General features: G+C 37.7%; 6 protein-coding genes across 6 annotated transcripts; 3 read left to right on the top strand and 3 right to left on the bottom strand.

Moving 5' to 3' along the window:
* The first annotated feature begins 1,036 nt into the window (after positions 1 to 1,036).
* On the top strand, positions 1,037 to 2,859 carry LOC110747509 (uncharacterized). The gene is made up of 5 exons (XM_088245896.1): positions 1,037 to 1,162; positions 1,335 to 1,526; positions 1,622 to 1,789; positions 2,379 to 2,481; positions 2,585 to 2,859. Exons 1-5 carry the CDS (start codon positions 1,037 to 1,039, stop codon positions 2,638 to 2,640), a joined length of 645 nt encoding a protein of 214 aa, XP_088102022.1. The 3' UTR covers positions 2,641 to 2,859.
* An 85-nt stretch (positions 2,860 to 2,944) lies between these two features.
* Positions 2,945 to 5,097, top strand: LOC110750076 (ammonium transporter 1 member 4-like). The gene has a single exon (XM_021950339.2). The coding sequence runs from the start codon at positions 3,389 to 3,391 to the stop codon at positions 4,889 to 4,891; it is 1,503 nt and encodes a 500-aa protein (XP_021806031.2). The 5' UTR covers positions 2,945 to 3,388; the 3' UTR covers positions 4,892 to 5,097.
* An 85-nt stretch (positions 5,098 to 5,182) lies between these two features.
* Positions 5,183 to 6,597, bottom strand: LOC110750126 (F-box/kelch-repeat protein At3g06240-like). The gene has a single exon (XM_021950399.2). The coding sequence runs from the start codon at positions 6,510 to 6,512 to the stop codon at positions 5,280 to 5,282; it is 1,233 nt and encodes a 410-aa protein (XP_021806091.2). The 5' UTR covers positions 6,513 to 6,597; the 3' UTR covers positions 5,183 to 5,279.
* A 1,965-nt stretch (positions 6,598 to 8,562) lies between these two features.
* On the bottom strand, positions 8,563 to 9,789 carry LOC110750122 (F-box/kelch-repeat protein At3g23880-like). The gene has a single exon (XM_021950395.1). The coding sequence runs from the start codon at positions 9,787 to 9,789 to the stop codon at positions 8,563 to 8,565; it is 1,227 nt and encodes a 408-aa protein (XP_021806087.1).
* A 3,461-nt stretch (positions 9,790 to 13,250) lies between these two features.
* HOT5 (GroES-like zinc-binding dehydrogenase family protein) lies at positions 13,251 to 16,767 on the bottom strand. Its single transcript, XM_088245390.1, has 9 exons — positions 16,605 to 16,767; positions 16,301 to 16,437; positions 15,655 to 15,701; positions 15,242 to 15,567; positions 14,826 to 14,908; positions 14,669 to 14,744; positions 14,004 to 14,161; positions 13,767 to 13,928; positions 13,251 to 13,687 (listed from the first exon to the last, which is right to left on the bottom strand). Exons 1-9 carry the CDS (start codon positions 16,636 to 16,638, stop codon positions 13,571 to 13,573), a joined length of 1,140 nt encoding a protein of 379 aa, XP_088101516.1. The 5' UTR covers positions 16,639 to 16,767; the 3' UTR covers positions 13,251 to 13,570.
* Positions 16,768 to 19,341: 2,574 nt separating this feature from the next.
* On the top strand, positions 19,342 to 20,018 carry LOC110750106 (uncharacterized). Its single transcript, XM_021950381.2, has 2 exons — positions 19,342 to 19,620; positions 19,711 to 20,018. The coding sequence occupies exons 1-2, from the start codon at positions 19,505 to 19,507 to the stop codon at positions 19,931 to 19,933; spliced, it is 339 nt and encodes a 112-aa protein (XP_021806073.1). The 5' UTR covers positions 19,342 to 19,504; the 3' UTR covers positions 19,934 to 20,018.
* Positions 20,019 to 20,319: the final 301 nt, after the last annotated feature.

Below are 20,319 nucleotides of genomic sequence, written 5' to 3'. Positions count from 1 at the left end.
ACACACTTGAGAAACCAACCAAGCACAAAGTGACACAAGTATTTTAGAGGTTCAGCAATTGCCTACATCCTCTTGGTGATCCCCTTGAGAAATTCACTAATGAAATAATAAGTTACAACTTTGGTTTACAAAGAAACCCCCTTAGAACTCTATTCTCTCCCAAGCTCTCTTTTCTCTCTCACCCATTGCTCAACACTTTGATACACTTGTGAACACTCTCACAACCCTTAGTGTTTCCCTTCTTTGGTGTCTAGACTACTCAAGACTCAACTCAGCTCTCTCTTGAACTGATTGCCTTCTCTCTCTTCCTCCCTTGGTGAGATAACCTCCCTTTGAACACAATAGCTCCCAGCTACTTGACAACTTTGAGATTAACCACACTCTTGCTGTCTTGCTTCCTCTTCCCTTTAATACACAAGCCTTTGGACTTCAGAAGAGACTCCTTCTTTCCTCCCACGTTCTGCCCTTGGTTACCTAACATGGACCACAACTTGGGCAGACCAAAGGCTAGGCATTGATAGCTGCAACTTCAGCCACCCTATCTAGAGCTATAAGGTAGGTACTCTTTGAAACAAGTCAACAATCCTCATTCAATGGTGCTCCAGCTTTTCCAGCACCTTGCTAGACCTCCTAGAACCCATAACACACCTTAAAGGCCCGAGGGATTAGGTAGGGAACCAATACATGTGAAGGCCTCTTGAAAAACGCGTGGAAGAAAACAGCACAGCAGCCTGGCGACCGGTCGCATGTTCCTGGCGACCGGTCGCATGTTCCTGGCGACCGGTCGCATTGCAATCTGTCTGAAAGCGACCGGTCGCTTGAACCTTGTGACCGGTCGCTTTTCGCGACTTCCAGCTTCTCCTCCAGGCTTCGAATCTGCTTCAAAACGACCGGTCGCAAATACCCAGCGACCGGTCGCTTCCTCCTTCACTTGCATACTTAATGTGAGCCATTTTTCCAACATTATATTGTCCTTGTTTTTACATATATATTATTTTGTTGGGTTTGGCAGGACAAGGGTAACGAGTATGTGAAGATGGGCAAAAAGCACTTCGCTGATGCCATAGATTGCTACACGAGAGCAATAAATCAGCAAGCTTTGAGTGACTCTCTGACACCTCTCTTCTCTTTTCAAATAGGCTCCATGTCAATCTTTTACTTGGTAACTACAGACGTGCTCTTACTGATGTTGAGGACTCAATTAAGCTCTGTTCCACTAATGTCAAGGTGCTCAAGTATGTGATTTTACTGATGTTGGTAACTACAGACGTGCTTTCTTTGAATATTTAGTCTTTTTGTTGTTGTGATTTTAGCAATATGGGTTTTGATAATAGGCTCTTTGCCGAGCTTCCAAAGCGTATTTTGCATTGAACTTGTTGCCTGAATCAACTTTGCATTGCCAAAATGGGCTTAAGCATGACCCAAGTAACGAAGAGCTAAAGAAGCTGTTAAGGCAAATTGAGTCAAAGAAGATGGAACACGAACAGCGTGAGGCTCAAGTTTCCAAGGCTATATCAGAGGCTAAGGTTTGATTATATTACTAATGGAATGATACAATTATGAATGAACTGTTTGTGATTGTTCTCAGGCTCATGTTTATTTCTTTGTTGAAACTACGCAGGACCTTGTTTCTGCGATCGAAAGTAGAGGACTGAAAATTGGGAAGGCAATGTATCAAGAACTTACAGGATTAAGAAGCCTGTATGCAGAGGATATGTCCAGTGACTTCATTGAGGATTTCTGTGAGACTGAAATGTTGTCAGCTAATCTGGAAGAGAATTACAATAGGAATAAATAAATTGGTAAGTAACCAAAAATCCTAACCAAGTAAGGACTCACCAAGAAATTATTTCAGTAAAATTTACCTAAAACTTTTGCTCCAAAGAGGCCGTTGAAGAATTAAGCAAAAGACATGACGGCTGTGAGTTTGGTTGGTATTTGGCTGAGCAATATTTTGATGCAAGCAAAGATGATGTTTTCGACAGAAAAAAAAACACAAAAAACAAAGATGATGTTGCGCCAAAACATAAAATAAAATCCAAACAGAAATAAATAAATAATTATGGGTTAGACCGATTTTCTATGAAAAGTCATTTGTTGGTGGTCTCTGATCATGGACAATGTCGTTTCTCCTATATACATGATTGTTGGTGCAGAAAGCAAGGTCTTACATTCAATATGATTAAAGTTTATTATAGTCATATGTAATTTACACCCATGGCCTTATTTTAACCGGCTCTATCCGTGTCTCGGGTGTATTTATTGAGTTCTGTTGCCAACTAAATTTTGTGCATGACTTCTTTCGGCTTGAAAAACTGTTCCATTTTTTAAACTACCACTAATTGCAAAGAAACATTATTTGTGCCCATTTTTCCCAGGATTTCGTTTTCTTGACAAGTTTATCTGAACTTTCTTTATCTGATGTTCGTCAGGCAAAGGTTCCTCTGAAAGAACCTAACTTTGTTATTCGAGGGATCCCAGGTCTGTCCTTAGCACACAGTTACTGTCGTGTCGGTTTCATCCTTTCATTTTTTCTTATGACAATTGTTTGGTTTTTCCTGGACAGTGTTTTTTGTTGTTTCTTAACGTTCCAGCTTCTATAAAGAATTCAAAGCTGGGAAATGGGCTCCTCCACCTTGAGTTGCTGGTTGGTTGTCTCTTGAAGATAGGCGATGTCTATTACGATACGAGTCAAAGCTAGAGATACCTGGGTATATGACTTGGCGTCATAGTTTTCGTTCCACAAGAATGCCTGTGGTGAAGGCAAAACCCCGGGAAGTCACAAGGTTGTACAACTGAGATAGCTTTCCAAATGTTTGTATTATTAGTAGTTGAGCTAGTGCATGTACCAAAAACATGAAGACCCCAATATATAAATTTTTTTAAAATCAAATATATGTTTCCTGATTGTTTTATCATCTTATGGTTGAGACTTTTCCTTGTCTTTTATTTTACACTTTAATAGCAATTGACCAATCAGGCATGGAATATTGACAGATTGGAGCCAGGTAATGATACATTGCATAATTATTCATACACAAAAGGAAATAATTTTACAGTAGGAATGTCCTTTTTATTTTCTTTTGCAATTTATTAAAATTTGAAACGTTCATTTAGCTTGGTAAAATTTCTCACGCGGTGTTATATAGTACAGAATGTAACAGCTTTACAGTTTCTGATCTCCAAAATAGGAGGAAAATCAGTTATGGAATTACGGACCTAAGAGTATTTGGTCTCCACTGGTCTTCTATTTCACTAAGGAATCTATTAGATTCTCCTAATTCTTGGCCATCCCCCTCTGGAATTTCTTGGGATCTTTTTGTCACAATAAATAGCCTTCAGATTCTCCACCTCTCCACATTCCCGTCTTCCTCCTCTAGTCTCTCCCATGGCTGCTATCTCTTGCTCAGCCTCTGAGCTCCAACCCCTTTTGGGTGCAGCTGCCAATGCCACCGCAGCCGCCCAATACATCTGCGGCCGCTTTGATGCCGTTTCGAACAAGTTTGTTGACACAGCCTATGCTGTCGACAACACCTACCTTCTCTTCTCTGCCTACCTTGTTTTCGCGATGCAGCTCGGCTTTGCCATGCTCTGTGCTGGCTCTGTTCGTGCCAAGAACACCATGAACATAATGCTCACCAATGTCCTTGACGCTGCCACGGGCGGCCTCTTCTACTACCTTTTTGGTTTTGCCTTGGCCTTTGGCACCCCCTCCAATGGCTTCATAGGCCAACACTTCTTTGGCCTTAACAAGTTTCCTTCTCAGTCTTTCGATTACGGTTACTTTCTTTATCAATGGGCTTTTGCCATTGCAGCTGCTGGAATCACAAGTGGTTCCATTGCTGAAAGAACCCAATTCGTTGCATACTTGATCTATTCATCTTTCTTGACTGGCTTTGTCTACCCCATCGTTTCTCATTGGTTTTGGTCTGCTGATGGATGGGCAAGCCCTGCTCGTGCTGACAATCTTTTATTTGGTTCTGGGGTCATTGATTTTGCAGGCTCTGGTGTTGTTCACTTGGTTGGAGGCATAGCAGGCTTGTGGGGTGCTCTTATCGAAGGCCCCCGCATAGGCCGGTTCGATCATGAAGGTAGGTCTGTGGCTATGCGTGGACATAGCGGCACATTGGTTGTTTTGGGGACATTTCTGCTTTGGTTTGGTTGGTATGGCTTCAATGCAGGCTCATTCCTCAACATTCTCAAGGCCTATGGGCAGAGTGGATCCTATTATGGACAATGGAGTGCAATAGGAAGAACTGCAGTGACAACCACAATGGCTGGATGCTCAGCAGCACTGACTACTCTCTTCGGGAAGCGCTTGCTCTCCGGTCATTGGAACCTAACCGACGTTTGCAATGGCTTGCTTGGTGGGTTTGCAGCAATCACCTCTGGTTGCTCAGTTGTTGATCCTTGGGCTGCAATCATTTGTGGGTTTGTGGCAGCTTGGGTTTTAATGGGATGCAACAAGTTTGCTGAAAAGTTAAAGTACGACGATCCATTGGAAGCAGCACAGCTTCATGGAGGGTGTGGCTCATGGGGAATTATATTCACTGCATTGTTTGCCAAAAAGGCTTATGTGGAGGAAGTCTATTCAGGGCAACCAAACAGGCCATATGGGCTTTTGATGGGAGGAGGCGGAAAGCTCTTGGCTGCACATTTGGTTCAGATTGTGGTGATTGTAGGGTTTGTGAGCTTGACAATGGGAACATTGTTTTTCTTGCTGCACAAGTTGAAGCTCTTGAGGATTTCATCAGAGGAGGAGATGGCAGGAATGGATGTGACCAGTCACGGTGGATTGGCTTATGTATATAGCGATGAATGCAATGATCCGGCAATGCTCAAACCTGGATTCGTGGTCTCAAGGACAGGCCCTCCTTCATCAGCTGTTTGATTTGAGTTTTGATGTTCCCACCCCCTCAAATTTAAACTGTAATATATATAGTTTGGTTAGGTACTTTTAATTGATGAAATATGTAGACCAGTTCGCATTGCAAATGTTTCTCAATATTCCATATTAGTAGTTTGTTTGGTTTCAAAAACTTTATTGTTCATATGTATCGGTTGGGAAATCAAATCATTAGCCGCCATTAATTTTCCATGTAATACAACTGGATCAACAAAATTGGGGATTTGTTGTTGATCTTTTTCAACATAACGAAAAAGAAAAAGAAAAAGAAAAAGAAAACCTTAACTTTTGAAATTAGCATAAGAAAACAGAACACATAATAAGTGAAAAGCAAGTTCTAACTCAAATCAAATTATTCAACATGTTGTTGCGTTTAGTATGTAAATACATTAGGCTGGTCAAGCAAGACAAGGCTTTCAGTAAAAGCATCCATGACCGAGTAACAGCGCGATCCTTCAATTTGCAAATTCTTAACTTGTTTGGTCTTAGGGTTCACAGACCGATATTGAACGTTATCAACAATCAGTTTGAGCACAACTTCATCACCACTTTTTCTACAACCAACCAGTCTTGAAATACTCCCTTCCAGGCATATTGCAAATAGTTTATCCCATGATTTGGCCACACCATACTCTTTCATCACCCACATGGTCATGTGAAGAAGCCAACCACAACCAACACTTGCTCTCCTCTCCTCAGAGGTTTTGAAAAATGCAAGGGATTCTCTGTACCTCGACACCACGTAATGTGGATCAGAATCGAAACATTTTTGTGTTTCAGCTTCTGGTGGTATGGTTATCTTGCCGAATACTTCATCGGACATATCAAACGACGCAATGGAAATATTCCGGGTGCTCATGTTGGCTTGAACCCAATGCAGAGCACCATTGACAAAAGCAGGCGGATGACTAGCATCAAAGACCCGTTGTTGAATGTCACGTTCAAGATGATGACGATCATTACCAATATTGAGAGTCTTCCAAGAGCCCTTGGCTAACGACCAAATCTCATATTGACATGAGATAAATTTGCCTCCTTGAATACAAGACACTCTTCGTAAGACCTTATAGTCATTGGCACGCCTGTCGTAGCCAAAGGCACATCTTGCTTCTCGATCATCATATCCATGACAAAAGGTAACACCAGACTTGGGCAAAACCACAAACTTTCTGATGCTAGGGTTCCAAACTAATGTAGTCAAGTCAATGTCATCCCCAGCAAGGCACACGAGCCCGTTACAAGCTCCGAAAAACTCGGATCCCCAGGTATGGTTTCTGGTGCGTTTGGCGTAAACTTCGTATGGATTGTCAAGATCGGTATACTCCCTAAGCGTAGATGATGATGCACGGGGGTCGTCGTCGTCCCTGTACAATGAGTAATGCTCAAGTTCAGGATTGTGAAGGAGGTGTTGAACGCCGTCGTTGTTTCGATGGTTGGATTCGATTAATCGGTTGATCAGATGGGTGTGGATGAAGGTAGGGCTTTTGATCATACAACTCCATGACTTGCACACTGCCGTGCACCCAAGTAGAGATTTGACGGGTAACCTTAGCAAGATTTCGTATATGACTTCTTCGGGAACCTTGTCCCATACAATTGGTTCCATCGATCCAATTCTCTGTATTATTTGGATTTGGGGTTTTATTTTAGGTTATATAGGAGAAAGACTTGGTCTAGGGAGAAACCTAATCCTTTTCTTCGCTTCTTTCCTATTTGGGCTCTGGAGAAATTTAATTAAGACACCCAAATGAAAATAAGTAATTTATCTTTTCGTTTGTGCACAGCAGAATTTAAATTAAAAAGGATAAAACATATCCTTTCAATTTAAATTTGAATGAAATTAGGTTTAAAATAATTAATTACTATTTATTAAGTCATTTATGAAATCAGTAACATGTTTAAATATTCACTAAAGAAATAATATTATATAGAGTATAGCCGCACGGCTATACTGTTAAGATATTATATTTATAAAGTCTAGCCTCTCGGCTATACTGTTAAGATGTTATATTTATAGCGTATAGCCCCCCGGCTATACTTTAAAGATATTCTATTTATCTAGCCATAAGGGCAATTTCAATAGCCGCATCCAAAATGCCTATACGAACTCAATTAATTTTTTCGGTACAGGGATGTAGAAACAAAGGAAAGGGGTCTTTTGTATGAAAAAATAAAAATAAAAATAAATTGCAGGTTTTTTTGTTTTGAACAAATAATATTTCTTTTTTTTTATTTAGACCCTTGCATTGAAAACAAAAAAAAAGGGATAAAAAAAGGATATGATCTTAAGAGTATAGCCTCGCAGATAAGTTTAAGATTGAGTATAGCCCGGCGGCTATATTGTTAAGATATTATATTTATAGAGCATAGCCGCACGGCTGTACTTTTAAAATATTTTATTTTATAGTATAGCCGCGCGGCTCTACGTTTTGAAAAAATTTTGTGTTTCAGCTTCTGGTGGTTTGGCTATCTTGCCGAAAGCTTCATCGGACATTTCAAACGACACAACGTAAAACATTCCGGGTGGTCACGTTGGCTTGAAGCCAATACAGAGCACCATTGACAATATTAGCAGGCGAATGACCAGCAACTTTTTATAAACTGACTTCCAAAACAGCTCCATAAATTCACAAAAGTCTAAATTAATGGGCTCAAAACCAATCGTGAAGGGGACCAAGTTCACAAGGAAAATACCCATTAAGTGGGTGTACAAATCAAATTCACCCATGATCGGTTTCAATACCATCAAGGTTATGTAGGCAATCTGGAAGCATCTCTAGATGCAACCACAAGCCCAAAAAGAATCCCTAGTTTATCCTAACTAAATTCACCCCCAAACACTTTTTCATATCCAAATTATCCCCAGACACACCAACTCCATTCAAATTTTCATCACCGACAATCGTGCATGACTCCAATGAACTACGAGTTGGCTTGAATCCCTCAAAAGGATACGTAGGAATTTTTCATTCCAAATTATGGTTTCTTCATAATTTCAATTAAGGGGTGCGTTTCTTTTATGATGCTTATCATAAGGGATCATAATTAAGAGATATTATTATCTTGAATATTTCGACAATTAAGAGATATTATTATCTTGAATGTGTCGAAACGTAATTAACAAAAGCCTTTATTCTTTTCAAATATTGATAATAATAAAAAAAATATTGGTGAAATTGTGTTATGAGTAGTTTGCTTTCCTCAACAACTACAATCTTCTAAAGTGGTGCCAAGAGCTACTCAAACTAAGCCATGATCATGATCAAACCTGAATTTATGTTTTCAAGGACAGTTCCTCCATCATCTGTTTGATTTGAATTTGATGTTTCTTAGGTAGTTTTAAGTGATGAAATATGCAGAGCGCGTTCAAATCGCAAACGTTTCTCAATTCCATTTGTAGTTTGTTTTGTTTCAACAAAAGTATCGTTCATATGTACATCGGTTGGGAAATCAAATCATTAATTTTCCATGTAATACAAGTCGATCATCAACGAAATTGAGGATTTGTTATTGATCTCTTTCAACAAAAATAAAAATAAAAAAGAAACATAAACCTTAAATTTTGAAATTAGCATAAGAAAACAGAACACATAATAAGTGAAAAGCATGTTGTAACTCAAATCAAATTATTCAACAGAAGACGTACGTTGTTGCTTTTAGTATGTAAATACTTTAGGCTGGTCAAGCAAGAGAAGGTTCTCTGTGAAAGCATCCATGACCGAGTAATAAGTAGAACATTCTCCTTCAAAATGAAAATTCTTAACTTGTTTGGTCTTAGTGTTCACAGATTGATATTCAACGATATCATCAACCTTTAGTTTGAGCACAACTTCACCACTTTTACTGCAACCAACCAGTCTACAAATACTCCCTTCCAGGCATATTGCAAATAGTTTAGTCCATGATTTGGCCACACCATACTCTTCCATCACCCACATGTTCATGCGAAGAACCAAACCACTTTCCCTCCTCTCCCGACAGCTTTCGAAAAATGCAAGGGACTCTCTGCACCTCGAAACCACACAATGTCGATTAAAATCGAAACATTTTCTTGTTTCAGCTTTTGGTGGTATGGCTATCTCGCCGAACACTTCACCGGACATATCAAACGACACAACGGAAATATTCCAGGTGCTCACGTTGGCTTGAAGCCAATGCAGAGCACCATTGACAAAAGCAGGCGGATGACCTGACTCAAAGTACCGGTTTCCAATGTCACGTTCCTGATGACGATCATTAGCAGTATTCATGAGAGTCTTCCAAGAGCCCTTGGCTAACGACCAAATCTCATATTGACATGAGACCAATGGGTCTCGTAGAAAATAAGACACTCTTCGTAAGACCTTATAGTCATTGGCACGCCTGTCGTAGCCAAAGGCAAAGCTTGTTACGTCTCGATGATCATATTCATGACAAAAGGTAACACCAGACTTGGGCAAAACCACAAACTTTCTGATGCTAGGGTTCCAAAGTAATGCGGTCAAGTCAATGTCTTTCCCAGCAAGGCACACGAGCCCGTTACAAGTTCCCACAAACTCGCATCCCCAGCTCTTGGTTCCAGTGCGTTCGGCGTAAAATGCATATGGACTGTCAAGATCGGTACTATACTCTATACGCGTATATGATGATGATGATGATGATGCACATGCACGGCCGTCGTCTTTGTTGTCCTCGTCCCTGTACAATGAGTAAAGATCAAGTTCAGGATGGTGGAGGAGGAGTTGAACGTCGTCGTTTCGATGGTTGGATTCGAGATGGGTGTGGATGAAGGTAGAGCTTTTGATCATACAATTCCATGACTTGCACACTGTCGTGAACCGAAGTAGAGACTTGACCGGTAACCTAAGCAAGATTTCGTATACGATTTCTTCAGGAACCTTCATCGATCCAATTCTCTTGTCTGTATTATTATTATTCATATGTTACGGACTTGCGGTTTTATTTTAAGGTTATATAGGACAAAGTCCTGGTCTGTGGAGACACCTAATCCTTTTATATTTCTTAATCCTGATCCTAATCATTTTATATTTCTTAATCCTGATCCTAATCCTATAATAGCACCTTCATAAACCTAATCCTATTTTCTTTCTGTGTGGCTTTAAGTGGAGGTGTATTATATATAAATTTGATGCTGTGATTTGATCCCTCTGTGTTTGGTGTAGCCCTTCGGGGGCGTTTGTTCTAACCCTTGAGGCTTTTGTATTTGTAGTATGACGTAATTTATAAATGCAATCTCTCTTTATATATAATCAAAATAGAGGCATAAGATGAGTCTTAAATCATGCACAAAATTGTAAAATACAGTCATTTCAATGTCAAGAAAACCATGCTGCTTTATAATTGCAATCAAAGTTTATCTCAGAAAGAAAAAAAGAGAGATACGGTGGCCATTAAAAATAGATTGCAATCAAAGTTAATTGATTGAAATCTGAGAAGGCAAGTATCAGAAAGTAAATAGTTCCAAACCCGATCAAAGAAGTCTCACAATCAGCTGCTCAATGGGTCCTAAATCCAAATCGGAGTGCGTTTCTTTTATGATGCTTATGTGTTTCTTTCCGAATATTGATGAAATTGTGTTGAGAGTAGTTTCCGAAAATTTGAGAAATTTCCTCAACAACTATAATGTTCTTTCTTCCCATAAAAAGGACGTAGGAGGCCAGTTATTTGGCTCTGGCTGGGGTAATGGATTTTGCAGGCTATGTGTTGTTTACTTGGTTGGAGGCAGGGCATTGGCGGTGGACATAAGAAAAACTGAACTTCTAAAATTAGCATAAGAAATTTGTAACACCAACTTTGTTAAAGAAAATCTGAACAAAAAATAAATAAATATGCGAAAAACTGCTTTAAAAAATACATATGCTTGTTTTATTTATTCAAACAAATCAAAAATAAAATTAGATTATTGGTTATCAATTCAATATCATAAAATGAAATATAATTTACACTCGAATAGGTTTGAAGAAAATAATAGAACACATTAATTCTAAGTGAAAGAAAGCAAATCTTCCAACGTTAATGTAGTCGCTAATTTTAGTATGTATTTACATTGGGTTGGTCAAGAAAGACAAGGCTCTCTGTAAAAGCACCCATGGACATGTGCCTGCCTCCTTCTTCAATTCGAAAATTCTTCAGGAAAGTAGTCCCCTACCATTGATTCCATCAATCCAATTCTCTTCTCTGTATTATTATGATTATTATAGAAAATTTGGTATAGAACATAGTTTGGGTTTAATCCTCACATTTGTTGTCATTGATATAAGTCATTTGACTTTTCTGTCAAATAGGATTACATTCCTTTTTTGTATTTTCTTATGTAGATCTATTATTATTATTATTATTATTATTATTATTATTTGTAAATTATCTTGTTGTTCCTATTATGCCCCTGAAGTATAAATCGTGTAGAAATTAATTTATAGGACCATAATTACGAGATTTTATTATGATTTTGATATACATAGGTTAATACATATCCCATAATTTTAGGACAAATTATTATTTTGGAGATACAACAAAATAACAATTTTTTTTTTTCATTGTATACTAGCCTCTCCATATGCGCTTCCGCGCCTGCGAGAGGCTTTTTTTTATTTAAAATAAATTTATTTTAGAATTAAAAAAAGATAATGGGTAGTTGTGTTTGTTAAAAGGAGGATTCATTATCTAATTTTTCTTTTAATTTTAAATTTTTTTAATATGAAAAAGTGTGAATTTACCATATTATCCTCATTTAATTAATAACTTCAATTCTTAATGTTTGCATTAACCAAGGGCATTTTTTGGTATTTTGAATGTTTCACTATTCTCTGCCTTTTGCTTTATATATATAGATTATACACTCTTGTAGATATATTATCCTATGGTGTAGGTATATTGTCCTACTGCATATTGCATAGATATATGTGTTTTTTCATATTTTCAATAACATGTAATAGTATTTTATGTACCTTTATATATAGGCTTAAATGTCAAAATGGTCCCTGTGTTTTACCTCATCGGCCAATTTAATCCCTGTGTTATCAATTTGGCCAATTTAGTCCCTGTGTTTGTATATGTTAGCAAATGTGATCCTTTCCGTCAAAATTTTGTTAAAACTGAAAAAAAAATTAAAATTAAAATTAAATTAAAAAATTGTAATCAATCTAAAAATGAAATGAATACAAAAATTTGTCTCCCCTAATTTCACTCTTAGACCTCAACTACCTCATAAACCCATAGCCACTCTCACTACACGCCCACTTCAACCCCAAAAAGTACGCATTGTGTTCTGGTATTGGGGAAGGAAGACGATTGCAACAAGAAAATACGATTGACTCAATAACTTTCTTTGCTACATAATGCAAGAACATGATTTTTAATAATCAAGTTTTTATTATTATTTGAATTTGTATATTTATAATTAATTTAAATATTTTTTTTCTTCAGTTTCAATAGAATTTTGACCAAAAGGACCATATTTGATAAAATATACAAACACAGGGACTAAATTGGCCAAATTGATAACACGATGACTAAATTGGCCGATGAGGTAAAACACAGGGACCATTTTGACATTTAAGCCTTATATATATATATATATATATATATAGATAACATACAATTTTATTTATCTATTTTTGTATGACTTTCTAATTTATGTTCCTAAGTATAGGTAACACGATTTATCACTAAGTTTTTCTCGTATGTCAGGTACATAATTTCATGTGGGTGCTTATTTGATTGACTGAAATAATATGTGGGTCTTTACTTCTGATTGAATAAATTGTATTTTATTCATATATTAGGTAAATATTATCAAGGAAAGAATTCAAAATTTTAAATTTTTGAAATTCAATTACAAGGAAATAATGCATTAAATTTAGATTTTCAATGTGTTTTTCTTATTTACCTCAAAGGGTAAAAGCAACACAGAATACACAGAATTTATTAAGACCTTATTATAAGTTCTAAGCGTAAATGATATGCATGGCCTTCGTCCTTACTCCTTATACAATGAGTAAAGCCCGTATATATGAGCTTGAAGGAGTTAATTCCATCGATCCAATTCTCTGTATTATTATTATCATTATTATGGATTTGGAGTTTCTTATAGGAGAAAGAAAGTATTGGTCTGGGGAGAAACCTAATCCTAATCCAACTGCGACTCCGAAAAACTTTCCTTACAAACTGACTTCTAATTCTCCAAATTCTCAACCAAACCATACAATAACAAGGATTTACCAACAATAATTATATGAGGCTTATTTCCTTAAAATGTTGCCAGGCCTCATGACTGCTAATAATATGGAACCATGACATACACCACTCAAAATATCGATCATTCTGCAGCAAAACATTCCAACCATACACATAATATTTTTTATTTTTTATTTTTGGTCATAAACAATACACATAATATAGCAAGCACAACCACAACGCTGTTTTATTCTTCTGCACAAATAAGCCAAGCAAAAGCCTCTTAATATATAACAAGCAACAAACTAGTCAGGCGTTCTTCTACTTACCAAAGCAGCACCGCAGAGTTATTTTTAAAACTCTTGCCACTAAAAGGGTTTAGATAAAAGGAAAAGGCAAGATAAAGTTCCACCCCATGAGAAACTTGGCATAGGCCTAAGTGGAATCCCTCACGCATTTGTAGAAATCACGGACCGGAGGCATCCCCCTTCATGCATCCGTAGAAAGCACACACCGGAGGCATCCCCCTTCATGCATCAAATCAAATGCTTTGTTGATCTCCCCAAGAGTCAACTTGTGGGTGATGTACTCATCAACTTTGATTTCCTGCAACAAGCAAGAGCATGATGTTATATACTTGTTGTAAAGGAATTCATATTGTTGATTATTTGTCAAAAGCAATTACCTTCTTCAAGTACTTCTCTACAAGCCAAGGCACCTGTGAGCGGCTCTTGAAACCACCAAAGGCTGTTCCCTTCCAAACACGACCAGTCACCAATTGAAAAGGGCGAGTGGAGATCTCCTGTCCTGATGCTGCAACACCAACAATAACAGATGTTCCCCAGCCCTGCAAATTGTTTGAGCGACCTCAAAATGTGTTTTATACACAACAATTTGAGCCACCAGTCAAAAAAGCACTCACCTTGTGGCAACACTCCAGGGCAGCTCTCATCACCGAGACATTTCCAATGCACTCAAAACTGTAGTCAACGCCACCATCAGTGAGGTCAACAAGGACCTGTTGGATTGGCTTCTCGTGGTCCTTTGGGTTCACAAATTCAGTAACTCCAAAGTTTTTTGCTGCAAATAAAAAATTGCAAGAGTGTAAACCTTAAAATGCATAAAAACCTTCCTAAAAGAATTCAAGAGAAGACGTTGCTAACATATATAAGCTGAAGATCCTTTGATAGGCATTGTTCTGTGTTTTATGATAAGTTAAATAACGGAAGAAAATAAGTCCCTGATGCAGGAAATAAAAGTATAATTCTAACAAAAGGCAAACTACAGGTACTTCGAAATTATTTGGATGAATCCAAAATATATCATGATACACAATGTCTTTGAGGACTGTGAATGTGACCTATTCTGACTACCCATTTCCACTGGAATTAGTTTCCTAATACCCTTCATTCCTTATTCCCTCAAAACTAGAAGTCAACTTTTCCTTCACCCATCAGGTGACAACAACTTTGTTCCAAAGCATGGAGAACCAGAGCCCCTTTCATCATGAACAGACATGCGAAAACAATCAATTATAAAACACTGTTTACTATAGTAAGGTTTTGATATGGTAGAACTAATATGTACCTGTATCAAACTTTTTGCTATCAATATCAATGCCAATTATGCGTGATGCACCAGCTGTTTTGGCACCCTCTGCAACCTGTCAAGTTATGGCAATTAATTCATCACAGTTCAGAACTCAGCACAGAATTATTAACTTAAGGTCCGATTAACAACTTACTGCAAGACCAACAGTCCCAAGGCCAAAAATAGCAACAATTGATCCCGATTCTACTTTTGCCGTGTTCCAAACAGCTCCAAGACCTAGCATATGTCAGACACAGGCACACACATTAATAATCAGGATAGAGGCATAAGATGAGTCTTAAGTGCATACAAAAACCCCAAAAAATGTAAAATACAGTCACTACAATGTCAACAAAAACCATGCTTCTTTTTACAACTACAATCTTCTTTCTTTTCACCATAAAAAGGACGAGGCCATTTATTTGGACTGCAGTTGTGAAACTCCATGCTATATCAATATAACCAGTAATAGAATTTAAAAAGAAATAAATAGAATTAAGATGTACGTTTAATGAAAGGTTAAATACATTAACCAAGAATAGCTAAAAAAGAAAATGCTATTATCCTTACCAGTAGGTACACCACATCCAAGAAGGCATACTTTCTCCAGTGGAGCTTTTGGGTCTATCTTCGCAACGCTAACATCATGAACAACTGTGTACTGGCTGAAAGTTGATGTTCCCATAAAATGATAGATAGGTTTTCCATTAACAGAGAAACGGCTCTTGCGATCACTCATCATGACTCCGACTCCAGTGGCAGCACGTACTTTTCCACAGAGATTTGTCTTCCCTGATTTGCAGAACTTGCATTCTCCGCATTCTGCCTGGTAACAAGGGATGACATGGTCTCCTGGCTGAACTTCAGTAACACCTTCACCAACGCTCTCAACAATCCTGCATCAAGATGAAGAGGGTCCCATTTCAGCACCGAAGGCACAATAAACTATTAATACATGACACTGCATGCTTATGCTAACATACCCTGCAGCCTCGTGACCAAGAATGCAAGGGAAGAGACCTTCAGGATCCTGCAAGGTAAATGAAGAGAAATCAGGATACATTTCCGTCTAAAGAAATTGACAATCAATCTGACCAGTTTTCATCTTCATATAAGATTCAATTTTCAAAAAGCCATGTTTTTGCTGCCATTTGAATCTTTCAACTTGACACCCCTATTAATAATTCAAGCTCCCTCCTACCATCCCAAAAAATCCTTAAATCTTCATAATTATTGTATGCAGTCAGTTCTATCACCACACACACCTAAATATATATCAGCCATGGTTGATTCCAGGCTTAATTTACAATGCCTCCACTAGTATTTTGGTATATAATAACTTATACACAACATCTTTTCAACAGCAGGTAATCAGAAAGTAAAATTTTGATGAGATGGCTAAAGGCCAGTTATCTAAAGCTTCAAAACCAAAATAAAAACAAAAGTTTGAATAGGTTAACATCCCATTTTCACTAAACTCACAATAATTGCTTACGCCACCAAATACTAGATGAACATAAACAATGAAATATTATCTCAACCAAACAAAGATCACTTTTTGTTCTCTATGAATGGAAGCAAGTGTAAATTTTATCAAATCTACTCAAGGAGAAATGGAAAAGCTTTTACCTTACCACCCCAGGTATAAGCGTCGGTGTGGCAGAGAGCAGTGTAGAGAATCTTGACCCGGACCTCTCCGGCCTGAGGCGGAGCTACCTGTACGTCTTCGATCGCCAATGGCTTATTGGGTTCCCAGGCCACCGCCGCTTCGCATTTCCAAGTTCAATTGCACCCCAAACCATAACCCACAAACATATTCACAACCAACCAACCATTTCATGCTTCCAAAAACACAATATAGTACATATACATATACATATACATATACAGAGAGAGAAGGAGAGAGAGAGAGAGAGAGAGAGAGAGAGAGTACCTTTGCAGGTGATGACTTGACCTTGGGTAGCCATGGATTTGACTGAAACCACAAAGCGAAACGGAGAGAGAGAGAGAGAGAGGAAATGCGGGGATCGGAATGTGAAGACGGAAGTGTGTGTGGAGTGGACGAAACGAGCTCTAATGATGAACTACTGACCCGTATTCAGACCCGGATCCGCGGGCTCAAATCAGTTTTCAGAATCGGGTTTCCTTGTCTGGGGGCCTACGATCTATTGGGCCTGAAAGAAAAATAGATGACCTTTGAGTTAATGAAACCTAAGAGAGGCTAGAATGAGGAGGTTGAGGGTTTAGGCTCATTGAGACTTCATATGGTCCAAGAGATCATTTCCTTCAATTAACCCAACCCATGATTAAAACAGGCAAAGGAGGAGACTGCTTTTAAGAGCACTTCCAGCGCAAGGGGTAAGCCCAAGCAGGAGGGGGCCTTAGCCCAGTTTGCAACTTCCAGCTTCTACAGTCCAGGCAAATGGTGGGGACCACCAACTCGGGCAAGCCCAAAGGCAAAACGAGCCCGAGCTCGTCCCTGAGGGCAGTTGACATTAGTGATTACGTCAGAAATGAAATTTTTCTTTAATCGAAAAAAAATACCAAAAATTTCATATATTTTTTTTAATAAATACCTAGGCATATTCTTCACTTCCCACACCAAAACTCTATACAAATTATTTTCCTCATATCTCATGTGAATAGTGATTGCCCTTGGGTTACCATGGCAATGAGTGGAAACACAACAAGCCTTTTGCAAGGGGTGGCATTATTCACATGAATAGTAACAACCCTTGCATTGCCCTTACCCTTTGCCATGACAAATGGGTGGAAGTGCTCTAATGTCTCATACCCTATTCAATTGGCCTAATTCACGTCACCGTATTCATGTAGTGTAGGTTTAGTTAGCTAATTAATGAGTTTTGTTAAGCTACGTGGACCATCAATTAATAAATGCACAAACTACTTATATGAATTAATAGTTATAAATCATTTACGTGCGCATGATTATCAATTACTCGAAGAATGCTACAAATGTGTATACAATCAAATAACTCACAAGCCCATGAATAATGATATATGCTTCTTGAAGTCCTTCATTGGTGATCCAAACTTCTAAACCTTTATGAAGATGATGCCTAGACTAGATATATATTGCCCTAGTTGATTCTTGACTTTGGGTAGTGTAGGTTTTTTCTTATGTTCCTTCGAAACATTCAAAACGTGCAGATATTATTAACAATTGGGACGGCTCATCATTCACAAAAGGTATAAAATGTGCAGGCACTAAGTCAAAGTGCATCGCACCCACCATTTTTATACGTATATGAATTATGCATGCACACATTAATTTAGAGACAAATTCGATGAATTTTATAAGACAATGGGCAGCCAAAATTGAAGACAACCCTACTTCATATAACAATGGTGTGATAAATAAGAATTTGTTATTGAAAATTTGAAATAGAAGATATTCGAATTTGATACTCTTTTTAATATTAGGAAGAGAAATATCATTAAACCTATAATTAATTGACCGAGTCTTGTATACAGTATACGAATACGAGTACAACAGTCAAATACGAGTACGACGGTGACGACGACTTGACGTGAAATGGCACGTGCACAATTGCTTGTTTGAGGAGGATGGTGTAAATAAAACCAAAAGATATATATACATCATGGGGCATCATGGACATGAATGGAGCCAAACGAAAAGGTCTGACAGAGCAATGTCGGTATCTTCAAGATCACGATTCCCGGTCAAACTTTGATACCACTCATTTACAGCCACGTACTCTCTGGATGTTGGATTTCCAGTCAAACCGTTTGACCGGTGAGTGATATTTTTACAAATTTAGCTTTAGATACATCAATAATGATAAGCAATTTTTTTTTTATTAAACACATCAATTAACAATTTAATCAATTTATTATTTTCATATGACTGCAATGTGTGACATTCAACAATTAAAAATTATTGTGATATTCCAATATATAATATGGTTTTTATATAAGTCAATGTCAAATTATTATTGTGGACACAAAGTTGTACCTAAAAATTATGTTTCTAATACCGCCTAATTAATATAGCACATGTAAATTTCCTTGTGCACAAGGGTGTTGCTTACATGGGTTGGCCCTCTCGCCCCATCTGCCATAACTAAGAAATCCTAGCCAACCACCTACCATATAATTAAATGTGTGCATTAACTTAACCCTAGAATTAGTTTTGATTTGATTTTTCTTCTGAATTCAAAGAAAGAAAAAACATTAAACTCTTGTTATGTCTGATTTGTTCAGGTTTGCGGTTTTCTCGTCGAAATTTGTTTGACTTGATGCCACTATTAGTGGAGATAAATCTTGTAATGTCTTTCTCTACATCTAGAATAAGCATGAGTGGTTACTGTGCTTTCATATTTGTATTAACTCTTTTTTGGGTATGATTGATAATTTTAGTATCTAAGTTATTTACTGTTTATTCTTAAAAATAAAATAAAATAATGGCAAACTAATCGAACTCTTATCGTGAATACGAGTGCAGTGGTCACATCGCTTAAGACATATAACCACCTACTATAATTTGAATTTAAGCATCGAAAATATAATTTGTGAATATGACATGATGCATGTGGTAAGTCAATGGTAAATAATGAGGAGGGAGGGAATAAGGGAAAAATACCAATATCTTGTCCCCTTCCCTATATATTAAGGTTTCTTATCCTTCTCCTTCATTGTAAAAGATTCCCTTTTCCTTTAAGCTTCTCCAAAGTCCTCACAACTTATATGCAGACAAAAAATTCAAGCAAAATATATATATCAGTTCTTCCCAACACTGTTGTTCTTCTCCTCTCAAAACAATAGCACTCACTGTTCCCCTCTTATATTTTGATGGCTGCAGAACCCTGCTCATCAACCTCCTCCTCCTCCTCAAGCCTCAGAATCACAGTTGAAAGAAACCCTTCTGAATCTCGCCTCTCCCAACTGGACATCAAGTGCTGGCCCAAGTAACTCTCTCTCTCTCTCTCTCTCTCTCTCTCTCTCAACATATATATAAATTATAATAACTTGGGTTTTGTTTTTTGGAATTTAATTAGATGGGGCTGCTCCCCAGGGAAGTACCAGCTGAAGTTTGATGCAGAGGAGACATGTTATTTGTTGAAGGGAAGAGTGAAGGCATATCCAAAAGGGTCATCAGAAGCTGTGGAGTTTGGGGCTGGAGACCTTGTCACCATCCCAAAGGGACTGAGTTGTACTTGGGATGTATCTGTGGCCGTTGATAAACACTACAAATTCGAATCATCATCATCTTCTTCTTAGTATCATCAGATCATTGCCTTCTCTTACTGATTTATTAGCTTCCCTTTCCTCAAGTTAATTCTTTATAATTTATTCATATTTTTTAGGGTTTTTTTTTTTTTTTTTTTTTTTGTTGATTATGTTTTAGGGTAGTGAATTTAGTGATCGATCTTCTTCTAGGAGTAGTCAAAGAAAGGAAAACAATTAGTCAATGCATGTCCCATTGGAACTAATCCTCTTTTACGTATTGATATTAGCTTTTAATGTTCCTTTGACTGGTCAAACGGGTTTTTTTTAAGAAAAAGAAATTTCCTTTTGTAGGGAATGATTTAGACACCCGTCTGTTTTACTAGGCTAGCACAATGCATATGCACCCATTAATTGTGCAAAATTCGACTTTTAAGACT

This window comes from Prunus avium, chromosome 8, assembly GCF_965620075.1.
Source record: "Prunus avium chromosome 8, drPruAviu1.hap1.1, whole genome shotgun sequence".
NCBI classification, from domain to species: domain Eukaryota; kingdom Viridiplantae; phylum Streptophyta; class Magnoliopsida; order Rosales; family Rosaceae; genus Prunus; species Prunus avium.
This window is presented reverse-complemented; position numbering and strand designations above follow the sequence as displayed.

Bases quoted from the DNA above. Each gene is read 5' to 3' on its own strand.
- LOC110750126 (XM_021950399.2), bottom strand. From the start codon at position 6,512: ATGGAACCAATTGTATGGGACAAGGTTCCCGAAGAAGTCATATACGAA.
- HOT5 (XM_088245390.1), bottom strand. From the start codon at position 16,638: ATGGCTACCCAAGGTCAAGTCATCACCTGCAAAG. The intron at 15,702-16,300 runs GTAAAAGCTTTT...TTTACCTTGCAG, and splicing joins CTTATACCTGGGGTGGTAAG to GATCCTGAAGGTCTCTTCCC. The intron at 14,909-15,241 runs GTAAGGATAATA...GACATATGCTAG, and splicing joins TGGATGTGGTGTACCTACTG to GTCTTGGAGCTGTTTGGAAC.
- LOC110750076 (XM_021950339.2), top strand. From the start codon at position 3,389: ATGGCTGCTATCTCTTGCTCAGCCTCTGAGCTCCAACCCCTTTTGGGT.
- LOC110750106 (XM_021950381.2), top strand. From the start codon at position 19,505: ATGGCTGCAGAACCCTGCTCATCAACCTCCTCCTCCTCCTCAAGCCTC. The intron at 19,621-19,710 runs GTAACTCTCTCT...GAATTTAATTAG, and splicing joins GACATCAAGTGCTGGCCCAA to ATGGGGCTGCTCCCCAGGGA.
- LOC110747509 (XM_088245896.1), top strand. From the start codon at position 1,037: ATGGGCAAAAAGCACTTCGCTGATGCCATAGATTGCTACACGAGAGCA. The intron at 1,527-1,621 runs GTTTGATTATAT...GAAACTACGCAG, and splicing joins AGGCTATATCAGAGGCTAAG to GACCTTGTTTCTGCGATCGA. The intron at 2,482-2,584 runs GTCTGTCCTTAG...TTGTTGTTTCTT, and splicing joins TGTTATTCGAGGGATCCCAG to AACGTTCCAGCTTCTATAAA.
- LOC110750122 (XM_021950395.1), bottom strand. From the start codon at position 9,789: ATGAAGGTTCCTGAAGAAATCGTATACGAAATCTTGCTTAGGTTACCG.